General features: G+C 38.1%; 1 protein-coding gene across 4 annotated transcripts in view; it reads right to left on the reverse strand.

Moving 5' to 3' along the window:
• Positions 1 to 17,836, reverse strand: part of RIMS1 (regulating synaptic membrane exocytosis 1) — a 175,874-nt gene that overhangs the window by 8,149 nt on the left and 149,889 nt on the right. For 2 of the 4 annotated variants that reach the window (XM_061989497.1, XM_061989498.1), the window contains one exon: positions 2,949 to 3,090. In XM_061989497.1, the coding sequence (XP_061845481.1) occupies positions 2,949 to 3,090 (142 nt within the window). Of the gene's footprint in view, positions 1 to 2,948; positions 3,091 to 10,793; positions 10,858 to 10,964; positions 11,125 to 17,836 lie in introns of those variants that run through there. The other 2 variants (XM_061989499.1, XM_061989501.1) reach the window with 2 other exon arrangements.

The raw sequence follows: 17,836 nt of genomic DNA on the forward strand, positions 1-17,836 counted from the left end.
GAAGTATGCAAACAAAAAAAGAGAGAGAAAGAATGATCCATGGTAGAGAGATTCATCTTTGCCACCTTCATCACAGTTTTGAGGAACAGAAGAACAGGCTTTGAATGCACTCCAGCTGGTCTCTTACCCAGCAGGCCATCCACCACTCTTCTCCCTCAAAGGAAATTCCCTATTAGACTGGAGAAAATAATGTCAAAACTTCCTAATAAAAACATCTCATGTGAAAAGCTTTGTCTTCCATAGATCTGGCTTATGTGCTCCAGTCATTCATTTCACACTGAAACTCTTTCCCAGTCCCAGCCAGCTGGATAGAAAAAGCTTGTTCCTCTCTTCAAGACCAACTGCTCTTACCATGCCTGCACAATATAGACTGCCTATAACTAAAGCTGGACAGAAAATATAAAGCACAGTGCTTTTCATTAGAAAACTCTGATTTAGCAAAAGGTAAGCTTTTCACAGAAGCTTAGTTGTAAAAAACCTCTTCTTTCAAGAAGGTTTCTTTAGATGGAGAAATAAAAACCTCAAGGTCTCTATTTCAGCCATCATCTCACTAATTACAGCCTTCACACAGGATCACCTAACCTCAAGATGCAGCTTCAGGCCCATCCTTCCTGGCAAGACACACTATCATCTTCAGTCCCGGGTGGTACTAATTTATTGTTGTCACAGAATCACAGAATTTCAAGGGCTGAAAGGGACCTTGAAAGGTCATCTAGTCCAGCCCCCCATGCCAGAGGAAGACCACCTAGAGTAGGTCACACAGGAACTCCTCCAGGTGGGTTTTGAATGTCCCCAAAGAAGGAGACTCAATAACTCATTTGAGCAACCTCTTCCAGTGCTCCCTCACCCTCACAGTGAAGAAATTCTTCCCTGTGTTTCTTTGGGATCTCTTATGTTCCAGCATATACCCATTGCCCCTTGTTCCATCATTGGACATTATTAGTAAGAGCCTGGCTCCATCCTCCTGACACTCGCCCTTTATGTATTGGTAAACATGAATGATGGCACCCCTCAGTCTCCTCCAAGCTGAAGAGCCCCAGCTCCCTCAGCCTTTCATCAGAAGGGACATGCTCCACTCCCTTCATCATCTTTGTGGCCATGAACTGAGCTTGCCAGCAGCTCCCTGTCTTTCTTGAACTGAGGGGCCCAGAACTGTTGTCCCTGCTATGAAAAGTTGCTTGCTTGTTTCTTTGGCATTTTTCCCCAAACTGTGTTAAGTTTTGCTATGGAGTGAGTAACAATATTGAAAATGTTCACTTGAGCATTCTCACTTTACAGACACCTCTAGGTATACACATAATAATAATGATGGTTGTGAAGTACACTTTCACCTTGATGTGTATTAATTCCAATTCATTAAACTCCAGTTACAAGTCAAGCAAAAGAACATAACGTGGTATCTGGGGCACCTACTGTAGGAATCTGCATTCTTAGCTGAGCTAAACATCTGACTGGTCCTAAGAAATGCAGGTTGAGGCATGATACTGTCAATAAACTATGTGATCCTGGAAGTAAAGTCAGTACCATAACGTACACATACAAGGAATGTAAAGTAGCCTGTTCAAACTTAACATAAGCATTTCCTAATTGTCATCATTACCCACTTACAGTAATATCAAGAGTGAACTGCAGGCAGAATTGCTGGGACAACTCAGCCACAAAGCAGTTTATTGGTCCCTTTGTCACCATGGTGAGTAACTAATGCCTTACAGACTGACACTCCACCATAGAGAGGAGGATGGCAGGATGAACTGTTGAAAGGTTAATACCCTATGATAGAATCATACTGGGAAATATACTCTTGTCTCTCATTCTTCATCCAATGTTTACCTACTTTGTTTTTGAGTTATTCATAATGGAGCCTGTTTTCCTAACATGGCAGTTGCAATTCTTAGCATAATCATAGAATCACAGAATGGTTTGGGTTGGAAGAGACCTTAAAGATCATCTAGTCCATAGGCAGAGTAGATCAGGTTGCTCAAAGCCCCATCCAACCTGGCATGAAACACTTAGAATGCCAGGGCATCCAAAACTTCTCTGGCTTGCAGTGACTTATCACCCTTATCATTAAAAATGAGGGTGCTCAGATCATCTGATGATGGAGAACCTGCACCTTCACACAACCCTTAGCCACCACCATGGCTGCACTCCATTCTTTGTGCCTTATACAATGTGCCGTGGCAATTGTGGTAATGCAATAAGCAGATAAAAAGATGAAGTCGAAGTCTCAATCTCTCATTTTTTCCAGGTCTTTAGGGAGCATTTCCCTACACTTGGTTTACAATTTTGTGGGAAGGCATCTTTTAAGAATTGCCTGTTGACCACTGTGACACATGCAATAGAGTCCCACTGAGAGCTGTAAAGGAGGCTGATGCACTCATGCACAGGTCTGTGTCAGGTCTGCCTTTGTTCTCCTTTCCTACACATTGAGTCATTCAGCAGTGAATGAAAACAGCTGCCCCATTCCCTACAGTTTGCTGCCAGCTTTCAAGATGATGGGGAAGCTGGACTCTGGGTTTACAATTCCCAGTAAGAGACTTGAACCAACTCCAAACTAAACTTTCTAGTATTAATGAACAGAGATTCATATCACAGGGATTTACATACAACATCTGAAGTTTAACTCTGAGTTAATCCAAACATAACTCAAAGAAAAGGTACCTCTATGTTCTGTTTTGAATAATGCAGTCTGAATTTAGCTGTCTTTTGATGAGCAAAATGCCTCACTGGATGACAGGGAAAATGTGAATCCTTAGGGAGTCCTCTCTGAATTTCAATTTTCAATACATTTGTGTAATGTGCCTACAATATTTCAGTTTTGCAAACATTTCAAGAGGAAGAATCTGTACACAGAGCTATTCCCTTCAGACAGAGCTGAGACCTCTGTTCACATCCCAAGTTTTCTTACAAGAAACTTTTACATGACCGATACTTTTAACACCACTTACTTGCCCTCAGAGCTGTAACTATTTATGCTGCCATCAGTGGATTCACGACTTGGCTGTCGAACCATACGACTTCTCATCTCCGCTGCCATTCCTGTCTCTGTGCTTCTCTGTATCGTGCTCTTTAGCTTCTTGTTGCCAGCCTCTGAAAGCAGAGAAAAAGACGTGAGAGTTAGAAAGACAACTTAGAGAAAAGCCTTTCCTTGAAGCATTCCCCCAACAACAGTGATCTGACTTGAGCATTACTATTTAATAATACAAAAAGACCATTGTGATCAAAGAAAGACTCACTTTTCTTCAGTTGCAAACTGGAAATGACTTCTTTTTAAAAAGGCTGCAACCTGAAGGTCTCCTTAGGGCAAACTGTTAGAAATTAGGTGTCTTACTGAAAACCTTTACACAGTTGCAATGTGGAGAGGACGACTGTGATGGTGTCTGATAACCATTACTCAGTAAGGTGTCTCGAGCTGCCTTGGCTTGATGACTACAAAATAAGTTACAACTCTCACAGAAAAAAAAAGGGAAAAAAATCATAGAATCAATTTAGGTTGGAAAAGACCTTTAAGATCATCGAGTCCAACACACTTCACACTGCCAGGCCCGTCACTAAAGCATGTCCCTTAGTACCTTATCCATGTGGCTTTTATCATTTGTGCATTCCACAGAAAAGTGCTCAGTATTAAACACTTAGTATCAAAAATATAATATTGTGTTTTGACTCAGCAAAACCTTACTTTTCACCACAGAAATTCTTCAGTGAGCTTTACATAACTTCTGATCTCACTTCCTAAGCAGAATTAACTCTTGGATAATTTGTTTGGGAGATGATGGACTTCACAGCCTAAGCTTGCAACTGAACACTGCAGAGGAAGATAAATATTGTGAAATTGTTTAAAGACTTGATCTGTTTGGAAAAGCTTCCATCACACATTCTTTAAAATGCAATCTGAGTCCCAATTGGAAGGTTTTGTGTTACCCTTAAGCAAGGAGAGCTTCCAATCCTTTACAGGGGTGGCTATGAGCTCAAGGTGCAATGGCTGATCTACAATGAATTCTGCTGTCACATAGCAGAAATTACGCTTCTAGATGACAGTAATTGTTCTCAAAGATCTTTGATTTAGGCACTTCCACCAAAGTGTCTATGTAATGTAATACTGTGTGTTGACTTCAAACTCGGTGTCCTGTTCTTCTTCATTTAGGTCAGCCTAATTTGATGAGAACATTACTTCCTTTTGGGAAGTTTCACAGAAGTGCATGCAAAAACATTATCCTGCCTCTGCCCCTTCATTTCAGTGCTCTTTCACTTGCTCTCTGCAAAGCCTGTGATTCCTTTTCACACAGTCTGCTCAATGGAGCACCTGAAAAAGTAAATGTTTTCTCCACTGCTGCCTGCTATGGCGACTGAATTGCTCTGAAAAGAGTTTTCACCTTCCTGCTTCACATGCATGTCGTTGATGTTTGAAGCTGTCAGATCTTCACCTTTCTTCATATTATAGTTATGGCTCTGGTAGCCTCCACATGGCCTGCACATTGCTCAGGGTGTTTAAATATTCTATGGTGAAGAGCTGACCCTTGCTCTTAGGGCCTGCGGAGCTGGTGAAGGGCAAGGAGAAATCACAGGACTGAGCAGCTCCTCCTTCCTCTGAGTTATCACAGTAACCTCTTTGGAGCTAGCAGAGAGACAATGAACATGGCCAAAATGAAACAGAAACAGTATTTGGCTTAGAGGAAGCATCACCACTTTCCTCTTAAGCCTTCAGGACCAGAGGTTGTTTATGTATGGCCACCCATGTCTCTGAGTGGAAGAAACCAGCTACTTCCACAGATCCTTTACTCCCTCTGAGGTTTTGCTGTGGGCCACTGCAACTCATCCAAATTCCCTGTCCTTGGTCAGCTGAAAACTCATTATTCAGTGTGACTAAACGTGAGGTACAGTAGGCTAGACAAGGTACACCAGGCTAGATAAGGCACATCAGGCAGACCAGGCTCCACTCTCTGACAGGGCACATGGCTGTGGAACTTGAGTGTCTCCACACATAGAAAATCAAATACTACCTTTCATATCTGAGTTTTATCTTTAAAAATTGATGGTGTGTCCAATACATCAATGCTGAAAGGTCAGTGGAGCATCAAAAATGAATCAAAAGGCAGCCTAGGAACTATAACCCATCCTACACCAAAGCACAGTTCTCACATTTTCACTAGCTACCCATTTGCCACCCATATTGTTCTGTGCCTCTCTCATTTGCTGGGTCCTGTCTGAAAGTGTCTCTGTTTCTATCTGCTCTTACAAAACAGGGGAGATGATGTGGTTTATCTCCTGCTTTCTTTTCTGGAGCCAGCCAGATCTGACAGCATGACTAGAAAGATATGTCAGAGCCTGAAATGTGAGCAGCTGAATAGGGTTTTCTGAGACACTAAAGGTAGCTACAAGATCATCATGACCTTGGCACAAATTGGGAAAGAGATTCTGGACCACCTGGATAACACAGTGGGTGCAGAAACTTAGAGATTAGATCCAGGCTGTTGGGAAAGCATAATGAAGAACATATTCATAGAAATAATTACTGTAAAAAAAAATCCATTGATTAAGTTATGGAAATTAATGCCTTGTCTTTGAGCCACAGCAGAGACTGAAAACAGCAAGTGGTTTTGTTTAAAGAAGAATAATTTGATATCACCATGGATAACGTCCATGTTGCTGCTCGAACATACTTCCTTGCTCTGCAGATTTTAAATGTACAGACCACAAAGCAGGAATCCTTGTGCACAGCCACAAGCAAACCCACAAGCTTGTCAAACTGTTGCAAATACCAGACTGTCTTGTTCCGAATATTCTTCAGTCACTGCCCTCTGTCTGACTGTGCTGGGTTCCACTTCTTTTTCATCTTATCAATATTTTTTTTTCAAGTTGAAGATAAGAAAGAATTCTTTTGGCTCCTCCTGTAACTGCTTCTAATATCCACTATGTTTCCTCAGAAAATTTTTCCTCCTGCATATTTCATTTTATAACTTAAGTCTTAATATTCTGCAGTACAAGCAGAAATGTAACGTTGAAGTAACCCAAGACAGAATGGTAATATATAACACAAGTTTTATGGCATAAAGGGAATTGGTTTTGTGCACAAGTAAGAACTGAAACACATTACATAGGTTTTGAAAATTTTAACCATGGTTGGTTATGCAGATCAGGTGTTTTTTTCCCATTCACTTATAGCGCAAAAAGCAATGAGAACAGCTTATCTTGTTGGTGTACTCCTGTAAACTTCTCAGCAAAACCAAGTTCTGCAAGGGAGGGAGGTGGTTTGCATACAGCTGAGTTGGGCACTGTTTTTACTTCTAAAGGTGCCCTGGTGCACTCTGAGGGTACAGCTTGCAGTCCTGCCTTGACTCTACAATAAAATATGGAATCTGAACCAATAATAATATTTCTCGAGCTCTTACTAACGGGGGTTTTGGGGGAGGAGGGTTGTTTGTTTGTTTTTTTAACTTTCATTTTCACTTAAATTACTTTTAATCTATCAGTTCTGCATAATCTGTGGAATGTTGTCTTTATATGAGCAGTACAAGTTCATAAAATATTGAAGTTCATTATCTATTCTACTGTTGGGAAGACTTTCTACTCTTGTCTGGATATCTATTGGAGAATGCATGGCCTGCTCCTGATTTTTATTAGTTTGGCATGTGCAATTAAATTGTACAATATGCTATAGTTATTTGCCTGCACTGTATAAAATACACTATATTCAGTGCAGACTAAAGATAAACTGTCTCCACATTGAATACCATTTAGGGGAAAAGTCTTCTCCAAAACAGTTTGTATGCTTCTGTCTGCTGTGTCAATTGTGTAAGGCTTTCTGCATGCAGAAATGCAGACTGATGTGCATAAATTGCATATAAACACATAAACAGGTATGAGCTAGAGAAAAACAATTACAGAGAAATTGCAATGAATGTTTTTGCAGAGTTAATAACTGAGGTAAAAGGACCACAAAGCAGCCACCCGCAGCTACAAAAGATACACAGTGTGTAAGCATTTTGCAATTCATCAACAGTCGTGTTGTAACACTCCTGCTGCAACTCACTGAGAGTGTGCAGTGTGCTATTGCAGTCTACCTAGTATAAATAGAGCCTGTAGCAAATTCTTTTCGGTCTGACAAGAGACTGCTTCCTGATTTTGGTTTTCTCAAAGTTAAATTAATGGAGATCCCCATCGAAAGGATGAAGAGCAAAAAGCAAGCTCATTAGGGTATGCACTATCTTTCATTTGCAAAATATATCAATGCAAACTGATCTGTCATTTTCTGCACTTCCTAGTCACCTTCAAGTGTAGCATTTAGGAGATAAATGCTACAGTGATAGTATTTGTAGAACTAAGATAGCCTACTAGAGATATCTCAAGGCTAGCTTTACAATTTTCTCCATTCAGAGAGGACAATGCCAGGACAAATGGCCCCAAATGACTTGTATCCATGACTGTCTTTACCAAAGGCATGACTTCACATGGAATCACTACAGGCCTGGCTTTTCCTCTGTGCTTCCTGTGGTGCCTGGAGGCAATTACAACATTTTGCTCTTGTTTCAGTATTGAAAATAATGGGAGGGACTGTGACACAACCTTCAGGAGAACAGCTTTTATCCTGTGATGCCAAGGTGTGTATTACATGCCACAGGATAAGGCTAAGAGACATACAGGAATATGCAAGGACACAAACTTGGTGACTTAGCCAAGGACAGTGTTAGAGACCTCTGCAGGGCAGAAGCAGCGAATCATGACATGGTTGTGTATGTACTGCCTACAGGGAGAGACCTCGAGCAATCATACCTGGGGGAAACTAGTTGGTTAGCACCAAAGAAAGAAGCAAATTTACACACATGCAGCACGCAGGTATGTGGCATGAAAAATTTGTGACTGGTTCAAAGGAATGCTCCAGAGAACAAAGCACATACCACTGCTAAATCCACTACTGAAAAGGATAATAAGAAGGGTACTAATAATGTCAGCACATGACTCAAGGGCAAATTATTCATGTTTTCAAGCATGCTCACACAACCAAAGAAAGCCTAAAAGGACTACAGCTCCAATCCATCTCTGACTGAAACCTGGCAGGACTGTGACCATATTGTTGGTTTGCATGCTGACTGTGTGAGACACCAACAAGATTATGCCAACTGGAATAGTAAGGGTCATCCTCAATTCAAAGAACAATAAAAAGAAAAGCCAAGGGGCACATTGACTTATGGTCCTTTCTGATGTGTTACTGATTTTACAACCTCAAATTTAGCTGCTTGGAGACTTGCTGAGTGACAATTTCTGCAGCATCCCACTCATTTTGCATGTAGCACTTTTAAACAACAACAAAATACATTTACACATGAATTGAAAAAGTGCCCCTTAGCTTCTAGTCCTAAAGCAGAGAAAGAAAAGAAGAAATGATTCAAATAGCATTTGTTCTTTTATATGTGCACACCTCTAAGATGAACTCAGCAACAGATTTATTGCAAGGGTTCAAAGCACATGACCATGTGGCCATGGACAGAAGATAAATAGTAAAAAATATGACATTTAAATGCAAATGTTTCCAAGACTTTATATCCCACAATACTCCACTGTATTTTCTATTCTGTATATCCTGCTATACTCTCCTGAATATATAATGATGTTTATAAAAAGACATCTAAAATATTGCAGTAATGGTCTTTTAAACGTTTCCTCCAATTATCACACAATACATTCAAAGAAAGGAGAATGGTGTTTACATTCTGTGGTGTTAGATCCCAAGGTTTAAACTCCAAATATAAACTATCAGGTACTTCTTCCTGTTCCTGTTTATTCAAACAAATCCACAGACAACATTTATACTATTATAAGTAATAAAACCTTCTAGAAAGAATATTCACCCATTTCAGATGGGATAATTTATCAAGATGCATCTTTTTACCAGGAATTTGGAGGAAAAAAAAAAGGTATCTCAAAACTGCATTTATAAATCCACATATTCAGCTGGCAAACCAATTTCATTCCCAATACATTTTTTCAGATGATACAAAAAAGATAAAGCAATTAGTCCATTAATATATAAACAGTCTTTTTACCCTGACACATTTAGAGACAAAGCACCCATCCTAACAAAAGGAGACCTCACTGAAGTGCTGTTACCAGTTATTTTACTGCTTTGATGGCATTTTAGCAAGTGTACTGTAGAATCTGAACTTTTAACTGTGTTATTAACTGAAAAGCAAACTTGCAAACTCCGACTCTTAACAGTTTTCACTTAGATTGGAAAGGAAAGTAACTTATCCAACAGCTCCTATTGATTTGTGCAAAGCTGCAGTAGTACTTTGCGAACAAATTGGTGGAACTGCTTGAGGTCCATGATCAAAACAAAAATAAACAAGAACTTGACAATCAGGAGATTGTTTACTGTCTGGTAATGGTCTCAAAACTTTGCAAAACTGCTTTTGCAAATCTTATTTCCTTAAGAAAAGATAGTCTTAGGCATATTTACTGGAAGAAAAGTAAGTAAATCCGAGCATGTGGTTTTGTATGACTATCTTGATACATATACTTGATACATACTTTCCCTTGTCCAGGAAGAAAACCTATGTCTAATCAGGAAACATGTATGTTAAGGATAAACAAGAGTATCCAATCTGGTCAGAAGAAGTTTAGCTATGGCTTCTGAAATTACTTGTATTTTTCATCCAAAGGCTTTTACATTAATAGTTTTGTCCACATGGTTGCAATGAAGTGAAATGAGCCACTGTCAGCCAAAATAAGGCAATCAATGATGATATACGTTAATGAGTTTTTACTGCTGTGATTGCACTAACACACTTCATAAACATACAAAAATAACAGAATCTTAATGACCTTCTTCATACATATGCAAAGAGCTATATAAAAGCAGAATATGTCAATGAAACTGATAATAGATATATATGTCCAGTTCTTCAGCTCTTAAAGCCTATCTCAGCGTAATTCAATTAGTACACAGTAAAGTCGTGTTTCCAACAAATTATTTACTATATAAACAGTTTACAAAATTTCAAGCACTCACTTTCTCATATTCTCTTGGCTTTGTTAGACTGGAGTAGAAAGCGAGACAGAAATAAAAAAGCTCAGAAGAGCTGTTTGCACTTCAACAGTAAAATTTTAACAGCAAAACACAGCCCTATATTACAACATTGTTTATCACCAGACAATGCGTAGAACTGGTATACAGTACAGAGGCAACTTTTGTCCACTGAAAGGGTGCTGGGACACAGCTGACAGTTAATACAGGAGGGAGAAACAAAGTTATAATGCAGAAGAAAGTAGAAAAGATTCTTAAGATGAACTAAACCAACATTTTATTCCTTTAAAAATTTAAACATCTTTAAGGCAGCGCATGATGCTCTTTTTTGGTTCTAGACAGCCATCATAATTTTACAATATTTGACACTGCTTCTAAATAAGAGTCTTCACAATTACAAATATGCCAGTATTTATTATAAAATCATAAAATAATGATATGATTACTAAAAGAATGTTTACAAGATGGTATCACCAATAAGACAATTGATAAGTAAAAAAGATGTTACATGCCATTTTGTACAGCTGGAAAGTTTCTTAATAATAACGCAACCGTAATTTAATGGCACAACATACTGACCAGGAGACATTACAACTTCAGAAAGTCCCCTCCTTTTTCTCACAACAGTTTGCATCCTGTGAGCTGATCTGAATATGCTCTACCTTTTCTGTAGTTTGATTTCTTTGGACAACAACTTTCAAGTCCTTCAAGTTTTACCACTACCAGTATCTCCCAGGTGGGTAGCACATTTGCATTTATAATCATTACTAACCTGCCTTTAGAGATCATTTCTAGTGTATCAGATCAATGGAGTATCACATTGTCACAGGTGTTTCCTTAGTGACTGTAGCATTGCGAAGTTACAACCCCAGAGTAACACACACTGCTAAATCAGACTAATAAGTAGGCTCATCACAGTAACACACAGAAAATACAGGCTTACCTCTGGTTTAAGCAAAATTAAACATTGGCTACGATATAATCCTTAGCAAGCAGCCAGCACCTAAAGCAGCTTCACCTTTGTTTAACTATCTTGAGCTGTTTCTGGGTGGAAGAGATCTCTGGGGTCCCAGTGCTGCCTCTCCCTCGTCCTCCTGTAACCATTTGGCACCGCAGCACTGTGAGGAATGATCAAGTTGCTTCACTCACAAGTTCCTTTTACAACTGTGATTACATTATAGGGCCTTGCAGTGAAAAAAGTACTGAACTACCTGCCAGCTAACACTTCATAATATATTGCCAAAAGGTTAAAAAATTCAGTCAGCAGTGTGCTTTCTAGTCATGTGCAAGTAGAGAAGAGCAAAAAATATTCTTGGCAGCCTTGGTCAATGCATTTTCTTTTTTTAACGCTGCTGTTCAGAACTGGATGAAAACAGGCAGATAAACCCAGACACACTTTTCTCTGTCCTGCTAATTTGGAATGCTTCTATATGTATTTTTGTACAAAACTATCTGAAAGACTGCAAAGCTGAAAAAGCATCAAATTAGCATTAGATACTACAGCTAACGCTACAGAAAAGTCTTAATGATGTTACTGTCTTAGAGGGAGTTGAGTACATCAGAGTTAAAGCTTCACTGCCTGCTAAATAACCATGTGCATTTTGAGAACAGTACTTCATTTTTTAATCACTTCTTTCATCTTGAAACTTCATTTTGAGGAAACAGACTTTGCTGTATGGTTGTTTCCATGTCAAATTGTTCCGTTTCTCTGATATTTGGAAATGCAATATGCTTTCCTCTTGCAGTAAGTTAAGAATCAGTTAATTTAACAGACCTTTATCAACTTGGCATTCAAGCACTGTAGGGACCAATGTGCTTTCTCTCACTCTCTTTTATACAGAAAGGAGGTACTCAACCTAATATGCATTGTGATTTTGGATATCAGGTTGATTAACGATAGAAGAAAGGAAATTACTCTGCATTTGTGAAGCAGAAGGATGAAAGCTCTTTTGAAAAGAATTATCATGTGAGAAAAAAGAAAGACCATGCATGCAGTAAATTTCTCTCCAGCGGATCTTCAAGTTATAGTGAAGTTCTGATTACTTGAAGTATTGTAAAATGGTAAATGAGAAAAAAGCTACAAATGATATTGTGCACTTCAGCTAATAAACATACAACAGGACTTATGGTTGCAAATACTGTAGAGGTAACTAACAAATTCAAAATCCTCTGCAATAGGGATGCAGTGTATCTCATGTCACACCCATGCAGCAATGTCCACCTATTTTCATTGTGTATTTCCTATACAATGCAGTGGTTAAAGTAATTTGAATCGTCTTGCTCTGCACTATTCATTTAGCAATTATGCTCAGAGCACCACAGAGAGGGTGGCTATTCACCCCTTTGAAAAGTATGTAGTTGTATGGTGTTCAGTTCTCTTGTGATGTATGTTAACTAAATTAGAAAAGCAGATTAAAGTTAAATGGAAAGATTTATCTTTCAAAGATCGGTACAATGCCATAGTAGGAATGAAAGGCTGATGTTGGTAGGTGTTAATGTGTGCAGGTCACCCTCTTGAGACACATCTTCAGCAGGTGCATGGCAAAGGCTCTGAGACAAAGGTGTCATGTTGAGTAGTTTTATACAATAAAAGTGCTGTACTTATGTCAAGTGTACAGAAGCTCCCTTCCACTCAGGCTCTTGCTCAGGAAAACTCAACAGAAGTTTAAAGTTTAAATTAAAAAAAACCAAAAAACTGTGAAGGGGAAGGCTTTTACAATACAGACTCCTAGAAAGCCCCACTTTGGTCACAGCCCTTCCTTCTTTAGGGTCTTTTTCTTAGTCCCAAGAAACAGGATCAAAATCCCTTTCCAAGACTGTAATGGTGTGACCTGTTCTTCTGGATGGCTTAAAGAAAAGCTGACCAAAAGATTGGCTTGTTTCTCCAACGCTTCAGAAGAAAGAATTTGATCCCCTCTGCATCCTGAAGTACTTGAATGACCTACAGAGTAAATTTTTCTGAGCAGTCTCCAGAGTACCACACCCTTAATCAAACTTCCATTTAAACTTTCTACATTCCTAAACACAAATATGCATGTTGTTCTTGTAACCTTGTTTGCAGTGCTGTACCTTGTATCACCATTAGTGGCCCCACTGAAGTTTCAGCTATGGTAAAATACAACCATGCTCCTCTTCAGCCAAAGTACTGATGCTAAAGTTTACTTTGCTTTTGCATTTCTTTTTAAATGTGACCATATAAAGTCCCAAGCCAGCTACGTTGTGGTGACATACAGACTTTTCACATTTGAGGTCAGCCCAGGTAACAGCTGCTGGAATGGAGGCTAAAAACTGAGGAGAGACTCCTTCTTTTGGTCAGCTAAAGTTCAAATCTGCTTAATGGTGGTTTTGGTGCAAAATTTCTCTTTTTAACCAGTATTTTATTCACAAATAGTAGTTAAGACAGGTAAGTAGTGAGATAGATATTGAACATTTCCATTTTTAAACAGCCCTGTGGCGTTACGTTCAAACCAGTTTACATTAGCTACAGCAATCAGTATGTAAAAACACCTACAGACTTGGACAGTAGATCTGTGCTAGATAAACACTGCATAACTTTAAGATATAATTGTTCTCATTGTGTTTGTATTATTGGAAGTGGACAACTGTACATGAAGACTCAGTTTGGAGACAGATCGTTCAGTCAGACTTCCCAAATGAATGCTCTGGCATAACTCTGCTATGAAACCCTAAGGTTTACATCCAATATTATTGGTTTAGATCCATTATCAAATATGCACTGAGGACAACTTTAATGACAAGATGTAAAGGTTCAACTGGGCTGCACACAGACACTGGCACAAAAAAACCCCACAGTATTGCTTTGATTACTGGGCAAGGTAGGCAAGCAGCATTTTCTGTAACACTGACTTTTGCCATTAAAAATGAAGCCAGGTTATTCTTGCGTATCCCAACGCCTTCCCATTTCTCATTCTCCTCAGCTCTCCACTCTGGGATGCAAACCTTGTTTAGTGAGGAAGTACTTGCTTTTCTCAAAGGCAAAGGAGATCAGACAACAGTCAGCAGTATTTCTTTATTGTGACTGCTGGATTGTTTGGTAACAGATTTCCCATATAATGACTCTGCTACAAATAAGATAAAAAGCTAAAAAAATATAAGCACAAGGGAGAATTAGCCATATATTATATATTATATATGAGACATATTATCTGAATTTGAGCAAATAAACAGAAGCAGACAGCGTGTGCTTACCAAATTTTAAAGGCTTCTCAAACACACAGCAGGATGAGATGGAAAAAAAACCTGAAACAATGCTAATACAATCTACCTCTATAGAAGAAACCAATTCCCTCCCAAATGTCTAGTTACTTCTGAAAAGAAAACACTTCCAGACTGCCATGACAACTAAAACACACGGTTACTTGGACTTACTATACTGGTGCAAGCGTATTAGTAAGTTTAAGGATCAAATGCAACTTCTCTTAGACTAATACAACATCTGCAAATATTGTTCCATGTATGTTAATAATGGACAGTACAGTGCAATATGAAGCTAATTCCAGTATTTCTGAACTATTTAACAGGACATTTTTTTCTTTCTATATCATCCAAAAGCAGAGGCCAAGATTGAGCATTAAATTTTCTTCTTCTTTTGATATGAAGGACAGAGATAAATCTATCACAGATGAAGAGATGGCCACTGTTTTAAAAGAAACTGGAAAACAATAGTTGCATTCAAACATTGGCACTGAAGAAGATGAGAGGGTAGCAGAAAGTCCAACAGTCTGGTAATGAAGGGAAGCTTTAAAATCCACATCATAAAAACAAACATAAAATCCTACAATAATCAATCAGCCACTCTGAACCACAGATTTCAAATTCCCAATTTACTTGCAGACAGCATACAGAAAGATGGCTTCCCACAGTAAATGGCATAAAGTGAAAATATAATAAGGAAACCTTAATTTTATTGTCCTTGGCTTACTATTGGTTAAACAGAAACTTGCCTTTTACAGTAATTTTAGTCTCTGTCTGAGCATAGAATAAATCAAGCCAAGCAGTATTACATCTTTGCAGGGATTTCAATATATATTAGCTCATGGATGAAGATCGTAAAATGCAAAAGTAAAACAAACTTGCCTTTCATAGCAGGATTACACCATGGTGCTTGAATCTTGCAGAGTTAATGGTTTGAAGGTCAGGCTCTTTGGAACAGATGCACTAATCTCTTATTATCTGTATATTACACAAATTATTTCAGAAAGTATTTTTTTTTCTTGCAACTGACAGATAAAGCTTGATTTGCTGCTCAGGATTACTATGATCATTAATGAGAGTGCTTCTTTCTGGTTCTGTTCACAGTGTGAGAGGTTAGCTATTATTGGGTACAGGTTGCTACAAAAATAGCAACGGCCAGTTAATAGTAGGCAAATATAACACAGGCAAGTTCTATGCAGTTAGGATGTTTTAACATGACATGGGCACAGGAAAAAAAAACAAAAAAGATTGCTATATGCAATATAAACCAAAATTACGTAAGGTAAAAGGATCAAAACATGGTCTTGCTGTTATTATGAAATATTCTCTAAGAAAACATGAAATCTTTATATTATTATCTTGATAATGTATAAGATTTTAAAACTCCATGAGTAGAAGAGAAATTAACATGACGGCGTATCAGAGAGAAAATAGCAAAAAATAAAATGTGCATAAACCGTAGCTCATTTATAAAAAGCTGATCTACTACTACCCTCCTGAATAACTAAAGACTGGGTGGATGTAATAAAACCAGCTAATGTGCAAATAACCTATAAAAAAATGATACTGAAAGATGACATGATGAGTATGCAAAAGAAAAACAGTTTGGGAAGCTCCTTGATAAGTTAAATAATAACAATCAAAACAAAAATGAGTTTGAGTAAGTTTCAATAATATACATCGTACAATTTCAGAATCTTTAAATAATAATGATGATATCTAAATACAGCATGTTTAGACTATGAAAACCATCCAAAATAGCATGCCAGGTATTAGAAAAAGGACATTTTTGAAAAGATGACTACAAACACAGGATTTACCCTATCCATTAATGATGCAGCACTGAAGATATGTGTTGAAGACAATCTCCAGTTTCTTTTGAAGTGAGTTTTGATGTGCATCTCAGTGGCAACAGAAGCCAATGTCAGAATCATAGAGTCTTAAGGGCTGGAAGGGACCTCAAAAAGATCATCTAGTCCAAGCCCTCTACCAGAGCAGGGCCACCTAGAGTTGGTCACACAGGAACACATCCAGATAGGTTTTGAATGCCTCCAGAGAAGGAGACTTCACAATCCGTCTGGGCAGCCTGTTCCAGTGCTTCCTCACCCTCATGTCAGTGAAGAATGACTCAATTCTAAAAATTACTTTATAATTTTTTCCTACAATGTTCCTGATTGCATACAAGCTCCAGAAGAATAAATATATTCCCAATATCTCCTATTTTCTTAAGCTTTAAATACATGTATTTATTTTTTAACAAAAGAAGCGTATTCTAGAAGGAAGTTCTCCAGTCAAGAACTTCTCCCAAGTCAAGAACTTCCAATATGTAGTCAGAAAAGTTCTTAGAATAATTTGTGTTTTCTTGCACAGAAATTTTTAAGTAAAAGCAATCTTTCTAACCCTCAGTTGGACACCCTTGTCCAGTGGTGGTCTTTCTCTGAAGACTGCATTATGTGTATGACAAACTGCAAAAGAGGAAGGGGCACAATGAAGAACCAAACTTTGTCAAAGGCCTGAATTTTTCTCTAAATTATCTTTGGTGGAACTCTGGGCTACAGAGGTCGACTAAATCAAACTAAATTAAAAAATATAGGTAATTTAAAACAAATCCAAAGTTCATGATCCTATCGAATGTTTTGTATTTCTCTGTAACTGGAAGAAGTGCTTTTAAATGTCTTACATACTTATCCACAAAAGCATGGAGAACTTTCACCAAAGTCCAAGTTCACCCTGTGCAGGTTTCCATGAGACTGTTCCCTTTGAAACATACATAGGACTAGACCTCACTATCACCTGGATACTTACTGCATCACATTTAAATAAAACCTTCAATAAGTTTGCAATGTGACAATACTGTATTCCAACAGTGAGGAAATTAATGCACTTTAGAAACCAAAGTCAACTTCCCAATCAAATCCTGTTCTAGCAAAATGGTGGAAAAGAACTGAAAGAATTACAATTACCTAGCTTCTAGGTTACAGTTTATATAAAGTGGTATCATGCTTTTAATATATTCCCAATCCATGAATTTATAAAATGTTCTGTTCTATTAATCCCAACAAAACAATAATAAATAAAGCATCAACCCAGATCAGTGTGAAATTCTGGTCTGCTTTTTATCAGAATTACAAAGGGAATGAAGAACCTCTGGTATACACTTCAGTAATCTCTTACCATGCCATCTTCCTATTCAGTAAGGCAGGTAACCACAATATTTTCAGGTATTTTGTGAACATAACTTAAGACAGTGATGAGCTATTATTTAGTTAGAAAAACTGGCAACATGAATAAAAAGATCCTGTTACAGAGAGTTCAGCAGTGTGCCGTCAAGTAAGATATGTCACCATGCTATGAAGTACACAAAATGAACTGAAATAATGATAAATAGGATGTGAGTATAAATACAGACATTTCCAAGGCTACCCAGTGACAGCTGAATCTATTTGCAATTATTTCAGTGTTGTTAATGACCTGTTCACATATCTTATGTTTTTTTTCACAGTTCAACTGAGTTCAACAGATCAAAAGCTTTTACAGTTGTTTTTACAGTGAAGTCTTGACTCAGCTTGAGGTCACCATACCTCTTGCAACAATATCACT

This window comes from Colius striatus, chromosome 2 (assembly GCF_028858725.1).
Source record: "Colius striatus isolate bColStr4 chromosome 2, bColStr4.1.hap1, whole genome shotgun sequence".
NCBI lineage: Eukaryota > Metazoa > Chordata > Aves > Coliiformes > Coliidae > Colius > Colius striatus.